This window comes from Diadema setosum, chromosome 14, assembly GCF_964275005.1.
Source record: "Diadema setosum chromosome 14, eeDiaSeto1, whole genome shotgun sequence".
NCBI classification, from domain to species: Eukaryota; Metazoa; Echinodermata; class Echinoidea; order Diadematoida; family Diadematidae; genus Diadema; species Diadema setosum.
Window position 1 is genome coordinate 33,215,073 of NC_092698.1, and position 25,881 is coordinate 33,240,953.

At 38.4% G+C, this 25,881-nt stretch overlaps 1 protein-coding gene across 1 annotated transcript; it reads left to right on the plus strand.

Moving 5' to 3' along the window:
* The first annotated feature begins 124 nt into the window (after positions 1-124).
* Positions 125-23,831, plus strand: LOC140238065 (uncharacterized). Its single transcript, XM_072317989.1, has 9 exons — positions 125-294; positions 7,518-7,697; positions 13,820-13,891; positions 14,346-14,375; positions 14,818-15,011; positions 15,368-15,453; positions 15,886-16,149; positions 21,955-22,110; positions 22,587-23,831. The coding sequence occupies exons 1-9, from the start codon at positions 125-127 to the stop codon at positions 23,829-23,831; spliced, it is 2,397 nt and encodes a 798-aa protein (XP_072174090.1).
* Positions 23,832-25,881: the final 2,050 nt, after the last annotated feature.

The following is a 25,881-nucleotide window of genomic DNA, read 5'->3' on the forward strand; positions in this document are numbered from 1 at the left end:
ATATGGCATAAGTCTACTCATAGCTGTCTCTGCTATTAGAGTACTCTCAAAAAGGCGAGCGTAGTGACAATTAGTAGATAACGAAATATCATTTGAGAAAGTGACTAATTACACGGAACTGAAAATGGCCACCGCCGCGATAAGCATGACGAACCCAGCCTCCGCGGGCCCGCTGGGGCTATCCCACTACTACCGGGAAGCGCAGGGACTCGATACCCTCTCAAGGAAGTTTCAATCCAGCGAGCTCTTTTCACCCTTCCAAGTACCACAAAGATCGACCGTATCTAGCAGCAGGTAAGAAAAATATACCATAAATCCATCCCATACCTTCAATATAGCATTGTCACTATAACAGACGCACTCAAGAGTCTCAAATGCAATCCGCCATTTCGTGGCGGTATTTCCACTATTACATATTATTTTTGATCGATCGTCTGCTTGGCGTGACGATGGCATGGATACGTACATGAATTGTCATGCTGAGAGTAGCTGGTGCTATTGTTGACAGCGAGAGAAAAAAAAAATGTTTGAGTGATCTGCCTTTTATCTATTTTCATCGCTGTTGACAGATGTGAGTCATTTTTACAGTGTTTACACTCAATTTTCTCATAGAGGAAAAAAAAAAACACGATTCAAATTTATTGCCACAATTTGTGTATTGGCGTAAACGTAGAGCAAAACGATCTTATCGCAACAGGTTGCTACATGTACAGTTGTTGTTGTTGAGTTTTTTTTTGGCGCTTTTCAGTCAGACTTGACTATTTGCGCCACAGCTAATGAATGAATCTGAAGTTGTACCCATAAGATTAAACAGAAAACTAAGCGGATATTCCTACTGGATCATTCTACACATAAGCGCTGCTTTTTCGATTATGCCAGGGCCAATATAGTAATCGCATGATTATTTTTCATACGAGAAAAAAAAAACTGTCCCTGTATTTCATTTGAGAATGATCTGAAAGTATCAATGTGGCATTTAAAGTTCTTCAAAGGAAGCTGTTCACAACAATAATTAATATTCTAAATGACTAAAATTCAGGAAACAGTTATAGGAACAAATTTCAAATTGAACGATGTTTACATCCAGGACAAGAAAAGATAGACTACCACATTTGACTTATATAATTCAATAATATTATGTACAGTGCAATACTTGTTGAAAAAGCAATTATGTATTTAAGATGATACGGTTACGTGGGATGTTATGATGCTGGTTTGCTATGTAATGTACATCATACAATGTAGTTTCAGTTGTTGATTGCCTTGGTTTTGCGTCTTACTCATTATTTGATTCGACAGAAAATAAGCGTATTCGTAAATTAAATTTTCATAGCATTTTGCATGGACTTTACCACTGAAATATGTTACCTTTGATAACCTCTAGGAATACATCGTTTATATAGCAATTCGAGGCGTTGAGTCTGAGACGAATAGCTGTCCATTTCGTACATTTTTTTAAATACCTTTTTATACATTCACCCTTGTATTGCAAATACATTCAACATCAACATATACTCTATTTGTATAACCACGTGACTCGGAAATTTCTTAATGCACTTGTAGTCAATCAATGAATTATACACCAAGTAATGGAAAGTTATTGTATGTCTGTTATTTCCTGTCCAATCATAACGATACATGTACTATATATTGTATGGCCACACATTGATAATTCCGACAATTTATAGCATTATGTGTCTAGTATGTGCACAGAGTATGTGTTGAAGAGAGAAGTCCTGTTGTATAACCGCATACACAATACAGAAACAGTCATCAGCTCCGATCGGCTTTATTTTTTTTTTCGCAATCTATTATTAATATGATACTGTGAAAAGCCATAAAGTCACTATATCATGGGAACCGCATACACCGCTTGCCACGATCCGGTTACGCCAAGGATACGATCAGTCAGGCATGGTTGTTGTGTTGGCTCTACCATGGATGGGTTGTCATGGCAATACGCTCTATGACAGAATGAAGGATGGGTTACAATTTCGACTCATAACTAATTGAAACCGTCTCTAGTGTAGTTTGGAAGGCACAGAATATATAGAGATTTTGCAAGACCTGAACAATCATTTCTAATTAAATGAGATATGTGGCTTGGAATATGATTATGCACCCCCCCCCCCTCCACACACACAAATATTCACACACACTTACAGAATGATGCATTTTAAGCACAACTACAACTTGAATCATAAACTTTGGTAATTCATGACAGTGATTATTGTCACACTATTGATTGTTCATGCCAGACAAATTTTCGGATTATCAAAAAAAAAAAAAAAATAAATAAATAAAATAAAATGCATGCACAAGATTGTTGAGTAGCTTACTTTTTATCCGGTATATTTTTTTTTCATCAGTGCTAAACGCTATCCCATGATATCAAGAACTGTACGTACATGTACATAATGATACAGACGTTGATCAAACAGTTCATAATATATACATGTATCTATATAGAAATATAGATATATATACATACATATTCTGAGTTTGATCAGAATACAATCAGCTGGATGACATCTTTGGTTATGTTCTTGGAGGAGATAGTTTGTGTCTTGAGAGCACCACAAAGGAGCTGAACTCTGTGTCTTCATTTACTGCTGCATGAAACAAGGCAAAAGTCTGTGTCTTGGGAAAATGATTAGACTTGACTAAAATATATTGATTATTTTTACGTCTAACAACTCAATATGACATGCAGTTTTCATAGTTAATTGATTCAAGGGCACTCGCTAGATTCAAAGGTCAGGCTAATTAGCTAAAATGAGTTTATCTTTCTTTACATTTCATTTGCCATCACTCATTTGATTCGGAAGATACCCGTCAATCTTTAAAGACAATTATACATTCATGAAATTGCAAATTCTTTAAGTAGTTCAAGAAGGACGCAATTGTTTTAATTTATACTGTATGTGATGTGTATCTTTAATGGCTGTAATGTTCTAGTTTACACAATCCTGTAAAGCTCTCGTTGATATGAAAAAAAAGCGTTTTTTAACGCATTTGCTCAATTTGCAATTTGCAAATCACTTGATTAACTGTCATGAATATAGGTTCGATGCCTGTATGTGATCTCTTAAATCAATTTATCGAAGGTTCTGCCATTGCAATGATTTGTTTGTTTCATTATTGTTCAATGTTATGGCACTATCCGATCGATGACAAAATCAATGCAATCTCGTTTGTTTCGCAGTTCAGCGTAGACGTTTGTATACGTAGGGTTCACAGCCATCGAAATTGCAGTATTAGCTTTTCCTTTTTTTTCCGGTAAGCAATGTCCCCGAAAAAAAAATAAAAAAAAAACTTCTGAGGATCACTTGTTTGAACTGTTCCTTGAATATCAGTTTCACTGTAATAACCTATAGTGATGAACTTGAACGCTAATGATGGAGTACATATCAGTTCTTGAATATTTCAGAACGGTCATAAAGCGCATACTGTTTCTTATGATTTTGTACATGTAAGCTTTGTAATGGATTTCGAGTTGTAAACGATATTCTTCCTTGCACCGTTTGAAATTGCGGATGTCTACTACTATTACATTTCGAAGTAAAATGAGAAAAATTGTCGACTGATACGACACCACATCAATCAAAAAGTGGACATCGTATGGAAGCACAGCTGAAGGCTGGCAAATGCAAGGTTGTGCAAAAAAAAAAAGAAAAAAAAAGAAGAAATGGAGATGGAAATGTCTTCAGGACAGCTTCTGTTTTAGGGACTGTCCTCTGTTTCTGTTTGTTGAGGGATGAGCAGCACAGCTACAGTGTAGGTTGCCTTAGCGATTCCAAAGTTGTTCGGTGGAGATTTTCAAGAGGAGCATCATCTGCATCTTGTCGTCCAAATAAGACCGTTTGTTCGGAGACAAAGAAATTCAAATATTGGTTTTTGATCCCTCAGGGGTAAGGTAAATATAAACATTAGATAATCACTTTCTTGTGTCCAAGACATCTCTATCGCTTAAGCTGGGTTCTGGATGTATCCTCCTGTAATGTTCACTTGCGACGAAGAGATCGATGAAGTGCTCTTAGCAAGGTTACAAAGCGATTTATGGTCGAAAGCAAATAAGGAGGGATCACAAAGACTCGATGACACAAATAATGGAATTCGAGTATGTCTGGTAGTTTTACAGTGGCGGTGCTAAGAGTGCAAATGCAGTCTGTTTGCTCAGCAAAATCAAGCTGCATCCAAAAACATGACTGGTCTTACAACATCAATGACGGTATCAAAAGTCAATAGTTCAGACAGTCTGACGAAAATAACATCATATTGTATTTACTTTTTCCAATTGCTCTTCAAGAAAGTTAGAATTGGCTTAAAGCTGGTTGAGAATGTTTATCCCCGAAAGAAATGCAATACATTACACACATACAAATTGTGTTTGTTTATTCAGAAAACATAAAACAAGGTATACTGATGCTATCGACAGCATCAACAAGTACACTATTGTATTATAAAGTGACAGTCAAAAATGACATCAGTAATATACATGTAGGGTCGACAATCATTCACAAGCTTTGATCCATCGTCAGACTCGGGTGACGATCTCTCCAGCGTCTGGATGTTATAACGTCGGGCTGACTGATCTCGAAGAAATTTCTAGTGCCGTGCTATACATTGGCATCCTCACAAATTTCATCTTTTATTTTCATCATTGAGCTTAGCCGGGATATACCAACACCAGTACAAACTATTTGGAGGATGACTACCATTACATGCCCTTTATATACGGTGTCAAATAAAAAAAAAATGACAAGGTGCAGCATTATACACTAATGAGTGTGCCTCATTAACAAAAGTAAACACAGAATATTAAAAAAAAAAAACACACACACACACACACACACACACACACACCACAAAGAGCGTGAAGAGGGCCTGGCACAAAGGAAATATTAACAGCAATGAATAAAACAAATGTGAGCATTGGAATGTCTTAGTTTTACTAACATACATATTATGTCTATAATTTCATGACTGTAGGATGAAGACATATTCTCCTCAGTGATGTTTATCAATAAAGAGGATAGTGTCACATAATACAAAAGAAAATGTAACTGTACTGTTTACAGGTTATACGCAACTATGTGTGATGGTTGGTAAACCTCGGAACAAGATGCGGTGGGGTTCTAGATACTACGCCTGTTTAGCATTGCTAAGATCGTCTTCTTGATTTGTTACCCTGTAGATATTCTTCAGATTGTCTGTGCAAGTGCCACATTTATAGACAGCTCTGCTTACAAGACTCTAACAAGTCGACTTTAAGCCTCTCACGAAGGCAAAACACCCCTCTTTTGTCCCAACTCTCGATTCAAAAGGATGATGCCTTACAAAAAAATCCGCCACAGGCGTTTGCTCCGAGTTCTTTTCAGCTGCTTCAATGGATACTCTTCGTGGTATGAGACTGGCCTTAGAACCCTCACACTCTTTGTCTTTTAAGATGGAAATAAAAAGGCTAACGCTATCCCTAGCAGAAAAGAGTAATCTCACTTTGAGAAGTAAATAGGGTTGTAAACACAAGCTGTAATAATATGGCTTGACCACATATGAGGAGTCAACGTGATGCTTTTATACAATGCTGTACATGCCACACGGAATACAGTATCGGCACAGTGCATGGAAAGATTCTGGATTACAATTTATAGAAGTTTACAGCTGCATACATGTTGCTATATTCTTCCGTCATAAATATGTGATGAGTGATTCCTTTCTTGATCTATGCCTAGGAAAGTGAAGGTTATCCCGGCCAAATAAAACGATACATATGGGAGGGGGTCATACATCTTAAACGAGTATACTCTCAAAATCCATTTGAATAACGACCGAATTTATATTATCTATTCTTTGTCCATAAAAGGTAAATCAGATGCCGGCATAATTCGTCGTCAAAGGAGAATATTGTGACAGCCAGGATAAAAAAAAAAAATGAGTATCTATCATCAGAAAAACAACGAACCATGACATCACAAGATTTGATGAATTCGTAAAATTGTAGAAGGTTATTGTTGCCACAGTCAATTTGACATTCGCAAAGTAGAGTATAGTTAAGTACTGCCTGGTTTGCACTGGAAAACTTTAAATTACTTTGAAAAGAAAATTCCTTCTGCTTCATATCTTAATGCGCGTTTATACAAACTTAAATACATTGTTATATATACATGTATTTGCTACTTAGCTATTGTACTTCTATTGTATAAGTCGCTTTGAGTATCGTAACTGTTCAAGGCCTGTATCGACAACAACAGTGAACTTGAGTTTTGTGTTGAAGCTTGATGCATACTTGAACTTTGGACATAGATACGAATAGCCGGAGTGACCGTTCATTTCAATTAACGTAATTTGATCGGACAATTTGATAGTAACCACGGGTGAAACTGAAGGGTATTTGTCTAAAAAGAGTAAATATAGTAATGGATGATGAGGAACTGAGGGTATGTCTTGCAATAAAGCATGAGTGTGCGTTTCATACACTGCTACACCTCCTGGAAAGGTGAAGGAAAGGGAAAATATAGAGAAAAAGATAATGATCATTAGAAAGGCAAGAAATACAAGTGAAGGACTGAACTGGGGATATATGGATCATGAAATCATCAGCATGTAAACAAACGACAAAGACGTCTAAATTGTTCAGCAAAGCCAGCAAGCTTGACACTGTAATTATGCATGTGGCAGATTGTTCCATAAGTCAGGTGCAGCTGTAACATTGAATGTTAATTGAAGTGGTAGTGTATACTGCAGTATATTCCTTTCAAAACACAAAAGGACGTTGTGTTCAATGCACTCAAACGCAAATACCAGTATGAGCAAAATCAATTGTGACTTGTTACTGTAATCATGTTATATGATTAACATCTCAAATATTTCTCTTTTTCGAATGAACATCTATGATGGACTCATGACCCACTTACCACCAAAGGTATAGTAACTTGGAGCAGTAACATCTACCACAGAGGCAAATCAAAATCCATACAGCTGATTGCATGTTCTCCTGACACGTAAATGTATTGTTTCGTCAGTTACAGTATTTGTGTCACAGTTTGTGCATGTACTATATCAGGGAGGTGAGGTCACCTCCCTGGTTTGATCCTGGTCACTATACTTATATTCAAACCTACACTTGAAACGGCTTCTTATTCCGTAGGCAGTATTCAAGTCAGGCAGCTACTTTTTGTGTTGACATATTGCCTACAAGTATCGGTTATGCAACGTTTTAAAGGTACAGTAGATGAAATCTAATCTCGGAGGAAACAAAATGAGAAATTTCAGTGTTTGTAGTTGTTTTTATTGTTGTTGTTGCTGCTACTGCTGTTGCTGTTGTTTTTTTATTTACAAAATTTGTACAAGAGAGAATGTATACTCAGAAATATTAGCCGTTTGATAATTATGTTCTGTTTCATTTATCTGTGGTCATAGCTGCATAGTGTATGAAAGGATAAAGGAAAACATTCAATTTAAACTTCACGTTGACGTACATGTACATAAATTACTACCATCCTCTCCATGAATAGATACCAACACTATCGAGATGCTCTGGAAAAACATCCACGTGTACCTTGGGGCACCGCCCGCGAGTACGCGGGGGAGGGACCGATCAATCTCCCTGACGACCACAGACCGAAGAGTGAACCGCCCCCAGCGGTGGAAAAGGGACATCGTCACTTCGGCTCGGGAGCCAATCCATATCCAAGGTATGATTTGATGGGGCTGTTCTGATCATGGCCTTTTTTGATCTGTGATGATCCACTGGAAAATATTTTTCAAACAAGGAAATCAAAACTCGAAGTTTTTAGTTAGTCAGTTGCATTAAAATAATACCGTTGGCGAAACCCATGCAGGGTTGATTCTTAGTTCTAGTGAAACCGCATTGAAACCACTGATATCTCGGACTATAAAGATCAAAGTGGTTCGGAGATCAGGCAAATTATCAGCAAAGGTTACTTTCAAGTTTTCCAACGCGCATAAATGTTTTCAGCCAATGGATCGTTACAATCGAAAGGGAAATACTTATGAATATACCGGTGTTACCCCAAGACAGCTCCATCTTACAACATTTCTTACTATGTTCAATCTCCTCTGCATGACGTCATTAACATCCTCATCATCTTCGAGGGACCACTTGGTAAGTTAACTCTCATCCATCTTTCCTCTACGATTAAAAAAAACAAACAACTAACTGCATGTTCTCTTTCTCATTACAGGGAATAAACTGTCGTCATCTATCTGATTGATTTTTGTCCTTTATCAATTTGTTATTACGTTGGTTGCCATGACAGGAACAATATCTCACCACCACAGACCTGTAAATCTCGTCGAGTAATAATCACATGGGAGTATGATAAACCTGATTTACTGATTTTCTCACTACTGGATTTGGATTTATTTCATAACACGGCCATTGAAGAAGCGATTACATACCGAGAGGTCCGCGACCACATAACCGACGCGACGGCTTTTTAAATCCTCTCTAAATGGCAAAAACTGTTATATTATTGCCAGCTTGCATGGCTATGAGTAATAGAAAATAAGGTTTTAAACTACTGATGCTTCACTCATAGCAATCTGTCTACTTAACAGTCGTTCTTCAATGTATTTATTCTGTCAACGGAGCCCTTTTTATTTATTTTTTTTTATGCCTCCGCCAACGAAGTGGCCGGAGGCATTATGTTTTCGGGTCGTCCGTCCGTCCGTACGTCCGTCCGTACGTCCGTCCCGTTTTGTTTTTGTTGATATCTCAAGAACCGTGAGGTGGTTTTGCATCAAACTTGGTATGAGGGTATATCCTGGGGGATGATACTTTCTTTCGATTTTAGGGTCACGGGGTCAAAGGTCAAAGGTCACAGGTTATTTTGTGAAAAAAGTTGAAATTTCATGTTTTTCTCCATATCTCGCAAATGGTTCAAGGTATCTTCATGGAACTTAGTATATATGCATGTACCGATGGGCAGTGATTATCTAGGGAAGTTGGGGGTCATGGGTCAAAGGTCAGGGGTCAAAGTTCAAGGTCAACTCCTCAAAATATCACTACTTTCCTTATATTTATGCAATGCCTGAAGGATTTTTTTAACTTGATGTATGCATGTATAACCCAATATATATTCTGTGGGAAGTTTCTTGCCAAAAGGTCAAAGGTCAAAAGGTCAAAGGTCAAGTGAAAGTGCTAAATTGCACTTCTTCCTCCATATCTCAGAAGTAACTCAAGGTATTATCATGAAACCTACATATTTATACATGTTCTACCTAACAGTGATTCTCTTTGGAACTGTGAGGTCAAAGGTCAAAGGCCAGGTTTAGATAATACTATTTCACCATTTGATATTAACTGAAATTATACTTTTTCTCAATACCTTGAAAATTACTCAATGCATAAACTTATAAAAGGGTCAGAAGTCAAGTAAAAATCATCAGTTCCCCCAAATACCTGCACTCTGATGTTTTAATCATTCATCCAATTGAACCTAGTTCTAGGAAAGTGAACATTCAGCACATTTGTGGCAAACCTGTCATTTCAATATTTTGCCAATTGTGTGAAACTGTCATCACACATTGTCAAGACATTGTACTATAGACCTATTAGGAGAACCATGCATTATGGCGGAGGCATACACCAGTCGCCGTAGCGACATTTCTAGTTTTAATATTCGATGATTTGGAGTGGTTGCCCCACATAATAATGAGATAAGATGAATGTTAATCCTTTGTTTGAAACTTTACAATGAAAAGATACATTTTCTACTTTTAGATATTTAGATATTTATATAGATATTTCGACAATATCTTGGCAAAGCATTACAATTTGCTTGTATTCCGAGTTTCTCTTACATTTTATTTTCGATGCGTACAGTAAAATATCAATGATTGTGGTAATGATGATGATGATGATCACAATCTTATAGTAATAATAAAAATGATAATATTAAAGAGAGAAATAATAAAAATCATTACATTAAGAGATACAATTGTCAGAATTAACATTGCACCAGCTCCACTATAATGTTGGTTGAAATCATTGTCTGAATCAATCAAAAAGTTCAGTGCGCAGCGAGAAAATACTTCTGAAATAGGCCCTACTTACTTCTCAAATACTTTGCAAATACTCATTTTATTTTCCTTTATCGATATGGCGTCTTTAAATGTGAACCTATTCCTCCAGCTTTTAACGATACAATTATTATTGAATTATTGAGTTAGTGGTGCAATCTGCTTGAGACATCATGCGCAGATTAATGCATGTAGCTCTTCTACACTCAATACATAGTGTATATTATGAACAAGAAAGGGTATTTTTTTTTTTTCGAAATCAAAATGCACCCTTCTCGCGTCTTATGAGCGGCTGGTGTTGAGTCTGTAACTTGCAATCAATCGAAATGCCAATAGAAAGTAATTGAAAAGCACGAGGGAAAACTATATTTATGTGCCACAGTCTTAACAGTGTTACACGTCATGAACTGTGTGTCACTATAAGATTATATCAACTACTTTGACGACAACTTGCTGCAAAATATGTTTGCTGACGAGGAGTAAATTACACTCTTTCTTCACCAAAAAGCGTGTATAGGACTCTCGATCTTTGTGATTAGTGCATGTAACTGTCGGTGTTCCTCTTGCAAATGCTTTGTCGGAAAATGGACAAGGGGAAAAACATAAAGGGTGGATATAATTGTGTTTGCTGTTGTGTCTCATCGTGGGTAAATCTATTGGATATATCGAGTAGAAACTGAGAGCATTTCCTTCACCCTAAAAAGACTGGGCTATCTTGACGCCTATATAGTAAGGGGGTGCGGTGGGGCTGAATCAGCACCCCGAGATCTTGGCCGTTGGCCGCGTTGGCACGCGCGTCACCCACAACGTAATCTACAAAACTGAATATAGGTAGGCTAGTTATTTCGCGATTATTCAGATTAATTTGTAATAAATTAGTTATGCTAATTTATGCATGAAATAAAAAATACAGTGTAGCTGTTTTTAATGGTTTTTCGATGGAAATCATTGGCGACGCTATTCCGATCATAAACAACATGAAATCAGTAAAAGTAAAAATGATACATTTATGATTTTTTTTTACTAGAAACAGAATTTGCATTGGATTTGTACATGAAAACACGCTTTTGAGCAATTACATGCACTTACAAAATATTGCGTAACTTTGGAACCGCGTACCCGGGCGTTGCGAATTTGGTCTCAAAAGTTGCGCAAGACTTAAAAGAAAAAAATATATATATGAAACGCCGAGATTTCACGTTACGGATTTATAGTGAAAAATGTTGAGATGGGGGGGGGGGGGCGCTCAATCAGCCCTCCCGTCCCCCCAGTCAGTTTAGGGCTAAAGAAAAGTCAAAACTGAGTATTTCTCTTTCCGAAAATTGCTAAAAAAGAGGGCGCTGTTTTATTCAAGCTCGGTGATCTCTCCAGAGAGAGCTCCCTCCCCCTCTCACAGAATTCTACACACGCATATAGAATTATGTGCCCAATTCCCTCCCCTTTCTCATATTGAGTATCAAATTGTGTAGATCACATGGTTTTCACCATAACATACCTATTCTGAGCAATGAAGCACCAATTTTCAAACTTTGAAAAGGACATCCAAGTATTATAGGTAACGCATAGATACCTTTATCTGTAATCATTGCATCTGCCTATTCTGTTCTGGAGGCAACTTAGGAGAACAAAAAACAAATGAAATTAGTAACTCATACCAGTATCCTGTGCTTCAGCTTAGTCCCAAAGCCCTCATTCTGTTTTCCAGTGAATCATGGTCAACAAAACAACATTGATAATAACATCCACTTAACATTCTTATTCGCTCTTAACAACGCCTACCCCCTTAACGATTTTTAAGTCTGCCCTATTGAGCTGAGTTAGCCACCGATGAAACCACACAAAAGCGAGAAACGCGACGACCCCCGGGCACCCACGGGTCACAATAGTTCCTTATCTCATTTGCATGTCGTCTTGGCGACGTCCACGAGCGTTACCGGCTTCCGTGATTCGGGACTGTCAACAAACCCCCTCTGCTAGCGTGGAACCACAGCTTGGGGTGCGAACAGGTGTACCTGCTCCACTGGTCCCATACGTTCATTGGGGTGTACGCGCTACCCAAGCATGTACCCCTCTTGCTGGGCTCGTGTTGATAAACACATGTTTGTGCAACCAAATGAGGACCGATTTGTCTTCTGATGGGCCTGTTTATGGCCATTTTTATTGAACTTACGCTGCATCTCTGATAGGTTTCCACAAAAACTCTATCAGATTGTATTTGTTTGGAGTGTCTGCTGTTTAAACTGTTGTTTGTCGTCCGTTCACGTCTGTCGAGTATCAAACATGACATCGCTTCTTCCTGCCCTGCCGAGGACCTATCCTCACTTGAATGTCGAGGAGGACGAGAAGAAGAAACGACAGTTCATCAAGCTTCATCCTATCTACTACACGTAAGAAATGCTGGTTCTATTTCCTGACCGAGGGTGAAGCTCTATTGCGCATCTTGGCAGTTGTTAATATCGCCTCATCCGGACTATCTTGTTTAACGATAAAATTTCAAGCACATCCCTGTACGATTTGACAAGCAAACCTGCCAAGTCGGAGAAAAATCTAACAAAGCAAAATAAATGTGAATGCTTTAATTTGTTTATATCAACTTGACAAAACTTTGCCATATTGAGGAAGTCACTTTGGTTTACATCAGAAGAGTGGTTTGATTTGACACGGCGAAAGAGTACCCAAAACCTTTGGTAAACATGGCGCTACTGACAGCAGCGATTCATTAAATATTATTAGGCGCCTATTATCCATTTAAAACTATCCAAAGTAAAAATCAAATAATTCGTCTATTTCTCTGTAGTCTGGTTGAGGCAACACATGCTGGAATATGCTCCGTAAGATCTCTGTTTATCAAAGATCTTTAAGTATTACAGGCGTTCCTTTGCATTCTCAAACATCATTTGATCATGAAATACAACTGTAATTCTTCATTGCAACACTAAAACATGTGGCATTTTGCAAAATAATTATGTTTCTATGATAAAACGTGTTCAACACCGAGCACATTTTTCTGTTTACATTCTTAGTAAATCATCCGTGCTTCTGACGCTCTGTGTTTCAGTATCTTTCGAGATAAGATGAGATCCATGCGCCTACGAGGAACGATTGCATTATGACAAAGTTATTTGAAAGCTCAAACAATAAACAGCTTGAAATCTAAAACTCTATCGCAACAAGAAACTTAGGATTTTTATGGAAAAACGAAGCAGACTACATTTTGACAGCCATTTCTCCTTGAGTTGACTTGAATTGTGGTTGGCAAGGTATGTGCTAGCTAACTACCGTCTCAATCACGCGGAATAGACACGTCAAGGTTAAAGACATTGTTCTTCAGTCATGTTTGGTCAGCAATCAGTAGAAATCACAAAGGCAATCGATATCTTCCGATTCACAGAGGTGCAGGATCGTGATCGATAGCGCCGTGATAACATTGTTCGTACTTTGAGGACAATGTTGTCGTTGTCAAGATACCGCGAAACTTATACTTTCAAAAATAATATTATATTAGGTATCATAAATCACTTTAAATGAGATATTTCCTTCCAGCGTACCGGTAATCGTTTTTATCATTGCCGACGTCGTGGCCATTTTGAGCGAAGAACAATTCAAAATGCAGAAACTTACCAACATAATGAACTGGATTAATGACCGACAACAAGTGTGTAAGGAAAGATGAGTTGGGCGTGGTGGTTAGAAGGTTATCGTTGTCATGGCAACCGTTGATATTGTTCTAGATGTGCATCTCTTTCTTTCCTCCCAATTTTGTGCATTCTAGGGGGCTCCCGATAGACCAGTATTACGACCTCACGCTACTGAAACGGAGCAACATCAGGTCCAATGACCAACTGTAAGTATAATGACGTCATTAGGATTACATCTGGTTGACCAACCATTCACCATATCTTGTCGTGCCAACCGACCGAAAACTAGATCATATCACGAGAACAGAATCGTATTACTTAAAGCAAAAAAAACAAAAAGATCGTCTAATAATTTCATATTGGTTCATTTGTTACAACTGTAATGAGATATACGACGGAGTGAAGAAAACAATATGTTACGCAGAAGAGAATGAAACTATGAAAGCGACAAGAGAGTATTCCTTAACGATGCGAAAGATTACTTAGTGATGGAAACGGTGTACATGATACAAAAAAAAAAAAAGATTGTTAAATTTTGATATTTGGTATGATTTATGTTGTGGTAATATAATAAATACTGTGCGTTATAAGCCCGTACTATCTCTAAATGAATCACTATACAAAGTCGTCATTATTCATATGTATTTGCTCTCATTTCAGGTTGCCGAGACCCACAGAAGTCGATATGACGTAAGTGTGACACATATATTACAGTGATCTTAATTCTGACATTGTATCTCTGCATTACCGGATGAGAAGAAATGTAACTTATGTCCGTATGACCACTAGCGTTCATCTATCCTGGGCTACCTGTGTGGCAAAATAACCTATAACTAACTAGATCATTAATTATGATGCTGTATTAATAGTGATGATGATAATGATAATCGTGAAGATAACATCTCAAATGATGATAATAGTAATGATAGCTATAGTAATAACAATAATAATATTGATAATAATGACAGTGACGATAATGACGTCAGGGCGCTTGTGAAGAACAAAACTCATGCACTTAAAGCAAGCACACTTATTCGACAATATGCTGTGATAACAACAGATTTTAAACATCACTTTACGTTGTAGTTCAATCAGTTCAAATGTATCCCTCTTTTTTATTTCCGCGATACAGGAAGCTGTCCATTGACAAGCCCTTCCCTGCCGAGCACCCGTACAGCTCGCATATGTCACGATTTGCCATGTTCCCTAGTTTCTCCAACACCCCTGATGACTACAAGACCGGGGAGGCGGCCCGGAGGTCGCTCCCTCTTCATCCGCAGATTCCAGCCAACCCCAACGATGTCACGATCAACTACAAGAGTAAAGGTAAGGAAAAAATTGGCCTCCTTTCGATTTCCAAACATTTGTTGATTTTGTTCCCCTTATGTTGATGTACATTGATGATGAAGACTGTATTGGATGCTTTTAAAGAAAGGCTAATATTTCTAACGATATATGAGTATTGTTTACATTCAAAACATGAAAGCTTTATAAAAACTAGTCCTGAAGATTTAAATCACCAAGACACTGAAAAAGAAACCAGTTCAGTCCAGTGAAGCTCCTTGGTTTTAATTCAATAATATAATATGCTATATAATTGGACAAGATTAAAATATCAAATTGCTTGTTGCTTGATTCATTTGAATTCATTAATCATCTGTGTTTCTTCTCTCTTTTTCCAGGAGCGCGTGACCGCGTGGAGACGGAGCATATACCACTAGATTCACAGAAGAAAGCCCTCAGCTGGCCGGGTGACATCTTCTTCCAGGTACGTGCATATTTTGGAGACTTCAGATTACCCCGTCAAATGAAAGCTACGTATACATATTCCAACAACATATCCCTTTCAAGTCCATTATTCCATAAAGTTTAATCTACGAAGATATTGAGTACCTGTGATGTTGTAATGACGATGTTATATTTGTCGCCACCAATGCAAATATACTCATTGAAAATCTAAATAGATTGATAGCACAAACAAGACCCTGCATCAATTTCAACGTTTTCACTTACTATAGTGTCCGGTGTTCTGTTAGCAACATTAGATCATCATTCTGATGAATTAGCTTTGGATGAAAAGGTTGATATACACTTATACTTACAAGTAATTGCTTTATATTCATTTATCTACTAATTGATATTCTTGACATGGATATTTCAATAATTTTCCTTGTATAATTTGCATTCTATACCAATCCAGAACAAGAAAACACCCACCAGCGGTCAACAGCAATTCTATCCAATCCCGCCAAAGGCTGTCATCCCAAACCACGCCCCTCGCAAACTAGACCACGCCCTCGACCCCCGCACGGCCAACGCCCTCCGCAACGTAGAACGATCCCAGTGGACGACGACCTACGGTCGCGCGCATGCCGGATACGGCCCGGCCAATGCGCTGGCACTTGACAACTACGATGAGAAGGTCGAAAAGGAGAAGGCGACGAGGATTGAGGACCATAGTTTGGTAGGTATTCGTTCAAAAAATGTATAAAACTGCTTAGGAGGCATATAGCATTCCTAACGATCTGAGCATGGAGCTATTTTGAAATCGTTTGCCTAATAAATGCCTCCTTAAATGGATCATCTGTTTTAATGATCAAAATGAAGGAATGGTGTAACCATCAGATAGATGGCATTGTATTTTTGAACACAGCAATTTTGACATGAGAGGTTTGACCCCTATATTCTAGAAGAGACTTGTATATCAGAAATGAGAGTTTTCTGTTGGATAACTTTTCTTCAAATATAATTTGAACTAAACTGTTTCATTGAACATTCTTATACATTTGTATTGTGCATTGATTGATGACCATGTAATATTAAGTTGACTTATACGTTATATTTGCCATTTGTTTCCATTTTGTTTGATTTCATTTTTCGTACTTTTTGATATGTCATTCTTTGTTTCATATTTCTATATTTGTATTTGTACGTCTCCCTGCAATGATATTTCAGACGTTACATTTTACTTGGACACAGATGGGAGAGAATCATACTTTTTTTTTTTAATCTGTATGTCTCATCAACAGTGTGTGTGTGTGTGTGTGTGTGTGTGTATGTACTTGCTTTTTTATTTCCAGAATTACTGCCAAAGATTGTATAATTCCATAATATGCGTCATTCATTTGCACTGCCACTTGTCATCATCACGATTACAGTGTTCAAAAAGCTTTACATTAATTGCTTATTTCACCGTTCCTTTCACAGCTCTTCCAGAAAGGTCTGCCTTTATTACGTCACGGAGTTCAGAGGTCACACTGGAACCGACAATTTCTGCCTCCATCACCGCGATAAAAAAAAAAGTCATTTGTTTACAATCAATTTACGACATGACCAAAGAACTCTATCTTATCTCCCATGTCTGCAAATATAAATGTGAGAGCTTGAAAAGGGCTTTTTACACTTGTGTTTCTTAACCCCGGACTTTCTCTGACCCAGGACTATCGTTAGTCCCGTACCAATTTTTTCAGCTTTTTACACTCGCCAATTAGTCCCGTACTATCTCTTGTCCGGGGCTAAGGAGAAAACTGACCTTTTTACACTCGTCTTTCTTAGCCCCGGACTTTCCAAATCACATGAATATTCATAATTACGCTGTGTACTGTACACGTACACGCACGCACCGGCAGCACTTGATTACCTCGTTTCTGATTGGTCAGTGAGGGTCGCACTTCGTCTCCGTCGCTTAGCCCAGGATTATTTTTTCGTTCTGTTTACACTCACTTGCTTGGCACCGCAATTGCGGTGCTAGCACCGCAATTGCGGTGCTAACCCCTGCTATTTTGCAGGGCCAGATAGTACCGTACTATCGGTGGGGCTAGCCCACTTTGGCAAAAACGAGTGTAAACAGAAAGTGGGCTAAGGATAGTCCCGTACTATCGGTGGGGCTAAGGCCCCCCCTTAGCCCCACCGATAGTCCGGGGCTAAGCAAAAATTTACAAGTGTAAAAAGCCTACTAGATGTGTTTGTTCTGCAGTACATTTCATCAATCATGTATACTGTGATGTGCTGTCGTTTATACGTCGCGCTTATGTCGGAACTCTACGAGGATGTTTTTGTCACTTTATTTTTTAAGCATACCCCTAATGTGCCGAAGTTGTGTATCATTGTCCTGGAAAAGTATATTCAGTGGTACTACCTGTGCAACGTGTTATGCATTGTCTGGTAGAGCAAAATTTGTTTGGCAAAGACAAAAAGCACTGCATTCAATAAGCTTGGCAAAGAGAGCAACATGCCTACTTTGACAGTATCAACGAGCTTTGTATTGTAACTTTGAGCCAAGAAAAATGGCGTACCAATATGTGGTGTCATAGCCATTCATCACCGTGGAAACTGGTTCTAAACAACCTCACCTTTATTGTTGCTCACCAAGCTCGTATACTAGTCCCAACCCAAGCTAGAACAAAAGACTTTGACATCATCACTTCGGTACTCTATTCTAAGAAAAAGAAAGTCAAGAAGACATGTCAGTGTTATACAATCATGAAGATCTTATAACTCTTAAAACAACAAAATACTAATGCTGCATCATTGTTTAAGACGTTTTGTCGTGCAGAAAAGAGGAATGGTAATTTTGCAGTAGGGCGCAAAAATTGTCTGTAACTGACCTCCCTGGCACACGTTTATTCGTATCCCGGTGATTACGAGAATTTGGTTGTCCATATTATTTATCAGAGAAAGAAAGAACCTCACTTCAGAGCTTAGTACGTTCAACTTCGAAGGCATTATTTCATTGAGGCTTTTGTAGGATTTTTACCTTTATGTTTAAGTAGTCCCTGCCGGAAAGGGAAAACGTAATTATTTTAAAGTGAAGGTCTGACTACTTGAAGTTAATGTTAATGGTAATGTTAATGTTAAGACGTTAATATAAATGGTATTGATACCATTAAGTAACATAGAGAGTTGATGTAATTCATGTAAATACTAACAGCATAGCAATGATTGTGATAACGCAATGCTGTTGCATTTTGATACAATATCGATGTGATGGCACAAAAAGTCTCACTTGAACCAAATGTCTTTCAGTTTTGGTTATATGGAAACTTCGGTACGGTGCTCAAACGGTCGAGATCCATTCTTAAATTTAAAATTGTAGTTTGACTAATAGTTTCTTCTTGTTACTCTTTTCTCTGTAATCCTACCAAATCGTTGAATAAGTCCTGGCCTTATTCCAAAGTAATAATGGTTTAGGCTTATAAATTCACTGGATAGGCCTACTTACTGGGTAGAATTTGTACTGATAGCATCTTTCTTTCTTTTTTTCATGTTAACTCTCCGTGTTCATGTGGCACAAAACTTCCTCTTAGTCAATAGCTGCTTGCCATCTTATTTTTTTTTTCTCACTCAAATGTCCTCATCTTCTGACCCTGGCTTGCCCTATGCGACATCTTTTCTGACTATTTCAAAAAGAAGAAATGCCTACGTGTTTCATATTGTGGACAGCAGCATGGTTATTGCTTGTTTGTAGGCGTTATGTTAATGAAGGCTGTTTTCTGAGGTTCTTTGTCCTTTTCTGTTGAATGTTACATGTACTGAACTGTCATTATGCTTGCAATAAATTCGTTTTGTATTATGGTTTGAAAAGTTTTGTCGTAAGTCTCCTCAATTTCTTTTAACCTTCATTTGTATGTATTCATATTGTCTCCTGTGTGACATGATGATAATTTGTCAAATATATAACATACGAACACACACACACACACACACACACACACAAAACACAACACAACAAACATTAAAGTTGCCAGAGAAGCCAGAGTACTACTCATTAACACATCTTTGGCGGCAACCGGTCAAATTTCACAAGTAGGTATTTTCACAAGAAGGCACTGAATGCTTAATCAACTCATATCATAAAGATGAAAAGCATTATCGGACTATTTCAATTAAATGTGACAAAATATCTGTGTTATACACGTTGACAACCTTGCCATCGTCTTCACCGACGCACATTACGGAAACGATCAAATTCAACATGTTAGGGAAAATGAATTTATAACTCATCATTTAAATGTTTCGCGTAAATCCCCACACAATGGAATGATCATAATAAGGAAACATAGCAAGACGTCAAAACAGAAGAGTCTTTTGTTGTTGCAGGTGTCAAAGTGATCTTACAAGCCAAGTACATATTTGCTATTCCTTACACCTGTGTATGTTCACCTGCACCTGTAAAAGAATATTCGATCGATAAAGCACAATGCAAGGTGCACGTGCCTTACATAACCAGTCAGACATATCGATACAGTCCATGTGGGGGTTAGCTTGCAAACGTCCGTTGCTAGGTGACACATAATTGATATCCTGATAAGATATAGGATTCCCCGCTGTGCAATTCAGAGTAGCGATTTTTTTTTTTTAAATCATGGATTGTTTGTCATCCGAAAAGGAAAAAAACAAAGATTCGATTGGTTTGTTCTGATCATCCACCTTGTTACTGCACTTGTTAGCAAAAGATAGTGCATGCATATTCGAAAATGAAAAGATTGAAAAAAACACACACACACACATATGTCATTTAAAAAAAAAGCCGTCATTTTCCATTCAAGTTGCAGGCCAAATTGAGCTTGCGTACTATCCACGCTAACCCATTGCCTTGAAGACATAGTAATACCCCACCGGAACTCATACATGCAAAATCAAATTCTCGTAAGCTCTGGCCTAAAGGGCTTGATCATTGGTAGGGCAACGTCGTCTACTTAGGCACACTTGGCATACCATCGATAAAAACTGGAAAGCTAGCAAACGTTAGCCATTCTGTTCAATGTTTGAAAAGTAAAACTTTGGGTAAACTAGTGTTTACTTTTCAACTTTAGCCCCAGGGAGGACTAAAGCAGGAGAGCAAATAACAAAGGAAATGTGTTTGTTTACTGTGAAGAAAGGGTATTCTATTTTCAAACAGGGTTCCTGCAGGCCCTTGCAGGTGAGAATAATAGAATTTAGACAGACCCAGAAATAAGGAGCGAATATTGTGATTTACCGAAGGTTGCTAATTCATGGTGTTAGCACTAGATATCACATTCTCTCTGTCAACATTGGTTGGTTACCAAATATATATCTTACAGAATAAATGTGCTAATGTCATTTTTATGATATTCTAGCAAGTAGAATACGTGCTTCCTTAGCATGAATAGTTGGTACACAATTCTGAAAAGAGCAATTTAAGAATCCCATTAGTAACTTAATTTTTAAAAAAAAGATAAAAAAGAGATAACGGCCAAATATTTCTTTTGTGGAATATTTCATGCTTTACTATTTATAATGAGTATGGTAGGGATAAATCTGATTTCTGACTAGCAAAAAATTTTGAAAGGTTGTAAGCTCTGACAATTTAAGTTAATTTCCCCTCATTTACAGAATTATAAAGATGATGACTCTGAATAAAATAATGATAGTCTAAACCAGAAATCGCAAACATTTGTCTTTTTAACTATTTCTATCGGCTCTGTCACTCTTCAGAGGTAGGGCATTCATTGCACTCATCTAGTAATGATAGTTTTAAACATGAACCCATCCCAAAACCGGAGCCGATAAAAACTGTTTCCAGTCCTGCCTAGAACAATCAACAATCAATCAGCGGAACTTAACGACTTCAAAGAAAAATAGGAGTTTCCCATAATCTAACACTTTAACTACCACTGGCAAATACACCACCAAAAAACATGACATTGATATTTTTATGTACGATGATCCTGAAAAAGTTAACAAACAGACGCACATACATAAAAAGATTTCAATACATGTACACACAAATTAACCGTCAGCTAACTCATGTCTATAGCACACGGCTCTAGTGGCTGCAAGAAGGCATGTCATGAAAAGAAAAGCGGATAGACGCCGCCGCTTTTTTTTTTTTCTTTTTTGACGAATCCTGCGGACAATTAATAATTATTTCACCTTATTGGTATTTCTCAGCTAATAACACATACTTCTCTTTCAATTCTTCTTTTCAGCAATATTCTTTTAGAAGGATTACAAGAACATACCAAAAAGTGGATCATCACCCGACCTGATCTCACGTCACGTCGAGATGCCGAAATAACTCATTTCCTACTAAATTTACAAATTCTCTTCTTTTAGAATGTTATAGATAACGTACCTCCATTTTCTTCAATCCAGAAACACAGGTTGTCATCGAAGAGGACTAGAGACGAAGGGTGATCTTCATGGGCAGGACGCTACAGCATGATTAAATGAATGTTCTTGGGGGGTTTTTCAGTTAAATGTATATTAATGTTTATCTCCACGTAATTTATCTTCCTTGATACAGAGACCAAGAAGCTACCCAACATTCATGCCACCTCGTCCCCTAGAGGGTCGGATCTCTCGGCTGATTGGCCCCAATCAGATGGTACGATGTGTCATCAAGGACGGCCGTATCGCTTACGTCCCCTACTACCCAAAGATTGAGATCGAGATGGACAAGGTATGACGAGATGGTGCTAGGACAGTTGTCGTGTTTCCAATGTTATTGCAGGAATTATATGGCATTCAGCATCAGCGATACTAAAAGAAGGATCGTCATAGATTATCTCATTGCACTGGCGACAAACATGCCGCTGTCATTTGTGATCGCGGCGAACTTCTCTCACCCGACTGCTGAATGATTTGGGGATTCGTCGGCAACAAATACAAATGAAAGATCTGTTACGCATCTCGCGTTCAAGTTTTAGCGCCATGATGTCAATGATCAAAAGTTTGACACGTAGCTTTTTTTTTTTTTTTTTTTTTTTTTTTTTTGCATAAACGACAGTTTCATAATTGCAGTCATGAGGTTTGCCATCGTATCCCATGTTGGTACTGCATCTTCTGGACACTAAAAATATTGTCTATGATACAGAAACATTGCACAGTCAAGTTAATCATCTGTCAATTCTATTTTTGCTTCTTTTTAAACCACAGGTTCGCGAACACAAGAACCTGCCAACGGAGACGGCGGAGCAGTTTCAAGACCCTGGCCTTACCCTCCAGTGGAAACGCCTTGAGAAGGCTCGACACCCGGATCCTCATCTCCGCAAGATCGAGGAGAAGAAGCAAGAGGCAATGCAGGAAATCGACCCGGCCAACACTCTTCCGATCGGTGACAATAGCTACAAGCCTTTGGAGAAGGTCAAGGAGTCCAGCTACTTGAAGAAGATGGCGGAACAACGCCGTGAGGAAGTAGAAGACCTCAGCCAAAAGTCGAGATGGAAGCAGGCTGAAATGCAGGAGCATCACCACGATCTCACGGAGCTGAAGCGGAAGGTGGACTACACAACGGCGTCTCTACAGAAGCAGGTCTACTACGACACTCTGCACAAGATATACACCAGTAAACCCCCGTTCTACTACGATGGGGACAATCCATACGAGTACGACTACGTCACGCCATGGGACTACCACAAGACATCGACCATGACAGATTACTACAAAGCAGACTCTGATGTGCTAAGGATGAAGGAGAAAGAACAGGAGAAGAGGGATGCTCAGTTCATTGGGTCTCCAGGCCGCAGTCCCTACGTCATGCCCACATACACTCAACAGCAGTTGATTGAGGGACGGCCAAGATCGGTGGCGATGGAAAAGGCTCAGAAGCCCGTCCCACAGTCCACGTATCTATATAGTTACACGCCCGAGAACATGAAGACTGTGGTGACGCAAGACAACCCCAGGTTGGATCTCTGGGACATGAGTCAGCCACTGCCCAAGATCTACAACAGCAACCTGAGCTCGGCCACTACGTCGAAGAGCAATGGCTCGCCCAAGCAGGTCTCCATCTCCGACAGGGTGAAGGTGGCTGATGGAGGAAACGTCGAGCCACTCAGAACACACGAAGAGTCATTAACAAGTCATGACAGAATGCTTCGGACGAGCATGAACACCCCGAACGAGCCGGCCTACCAGAACCCTGGAAGTAATCCGGTCGTCGATGCCCGTCACACTAACCCGGAAGGAAATCGCGACTGGCGGTTCGACTGGGCACCGGGTTATCCGCTAGGACCACGACCACAGACTACACTACTCAAGCAGCAGAACGCTTTCACCAAGACTGAGGCAAGGCGGGAATTCAACACAACCTTCCCCGAAACCAATCCCGATCTCCGGGACAACACGTTTGATGGAAAGAAACATGAATTCCAGGGAGAAAACTCGTTTTACTGGCACTGATTATTGCAGAAACTGAACTGAGAAAGACATAGTGACCAGTCACAATGTCCTATCCCATATTTAGTGAACAGGAAACTTGTATCTTGAGTACCGGCAAATGACTCTTACGTATGTAGGTGAAAGACAGGTGTAAGAAAAATACAAACTCTCCCCTTCGAGAACGGATGGTGAGTTATTTCTATGTCCTGTGTATCTAGATCTTTCAGGAAAATGGTTCTGTTCAGGAAAATTGAATGATGCAAGGTTTGGGTGCTGTCGGCCTTATTGTGAGCTGGATTGTTCACTTAATTAGTAGAGCCGACAAAAGAATGGCGAACACTATCCTATGCAATAGAAACCAAGGTTTTAATGAATCGTGGGTTGAAAGAATTAGTTGCAATTGTTCTTATTCCGTCCTTAATTGTCTATCTTTTAGAACCTAATTCAATTATTATCGAATGTATAGCACATGAAAAGAACTTTATCTGTTTCTATTTAACGCTAAAACATAAGTGCAACTATCGTGTCAATATTCAAGTGTTCAGTTTGGTTATATTTTTGCTTGACTTTGCATTGACGACATTTAAATGCTCTTCTGTTAGATTGGTTGTATGTATATAGTTTTGGTTTTTTGAGAGGTTTAAAGTGCCTCATGCTATACATATGCACATAATACACATATTCTGTGAAAGGTCGCCTTATGCTCAAATAATATCTTCTTAAAAATGTTGCCAATTTTGATTCACCGATGCACATTTTATATACACCTGTATACATTTATCTTTCATGTTTTGATATTTTCACTTTTTTCTTTCACCAGTAATGTCGATGCAAGTAGAGGATCCCTGTTGATGATTTTATGCGATTTTGTGCAATCGTTATTCATAAGGACAGTAAATAGCTACAAAAAAAAGATTATTCATTCTAACCATGAAACAAATTAGTAAGTTATTCGTAATGGCGAGCAACCACATATTATCATCACCTTGTTCATCATCTACTCAAAGGCTTTTGTTTCATATAGGAATTGAGATACATGTATATGAAACTTTGGTAATTGATGTGCTGAGGCAATGTTCACAGCTTTTTATAATCAACTATCATTGATCTTATGGGCAAAGTATGGAGTGGAGAGCAATGTGCGTCTCTATGTGTGTTAGTGTGTGTTAGTGTGTGTGTGTGTGTGTGTGTGTGCGCGCGCGCGTGCGCGCGAAGGGTTTGGAAAAGGGAAAGTGAGGCCGTCTGCTGTGTATATATTTCAGCAGAAGGCATGTCATACTAGCACTCGCCTCAAACATTTTCAGTAGCTTTTACGTTGAAAGGGCTTCTCTTGGATTCACCTTATTATCAAGGAACCAAAGTTTTGGATATTACATGCCACAGAAAGTCAAATTTCATTAATCTTACAATTCATGAAAGTAATAAGATCTTTTTAAATGCATTTACCAAGTAATTGAACTCACATTCATACTCAGGTAAAGGCTACGAAGGCGGGACAACGAAATAATTGTTGTCTAAAATAATGAATCACTGATTGCTTCTGGTTTGCAATTTCATCAAAGTTCCTAAAATCAACCACAGTGTTAAACGCTATAGGACATTTAACGAACAAGAAATATGCAGAGTCGGCATTGTGTAACGATAAATTGTATTTTAAGGATCTTTCTATCTAAAGACTTCCATGACCTTTTTTGTTCATCTCACGGCCTTTTCCTTGCACCATTATACGATATGTGATATCGAAATAGTCATGTACGTGTACCAATGTGTAATAACAGATTGTTTTCAGCATGTATTATCGCTGTTTTGCACGTTTTGAGCTGCATTAAAAAAACAAGAGAAAATGATTTATCACCGAGAAAAAAAAATCCCCTTGTGTCTGTCTGTCCGTCTTTTCCAGACCGTCTGTTACTATGTACATGTACTGTACGTCCAAAGAAAAATTACAATCGGACTTTCTGCACGTATAACACTAAAAAGAGTGAATCAATCAAAATGCAATTTCAGTACATGAAACTATAATTTATTACCGGCATCTTGCAGAAAACCCCAGTCGATTTGCTTTAGTGGT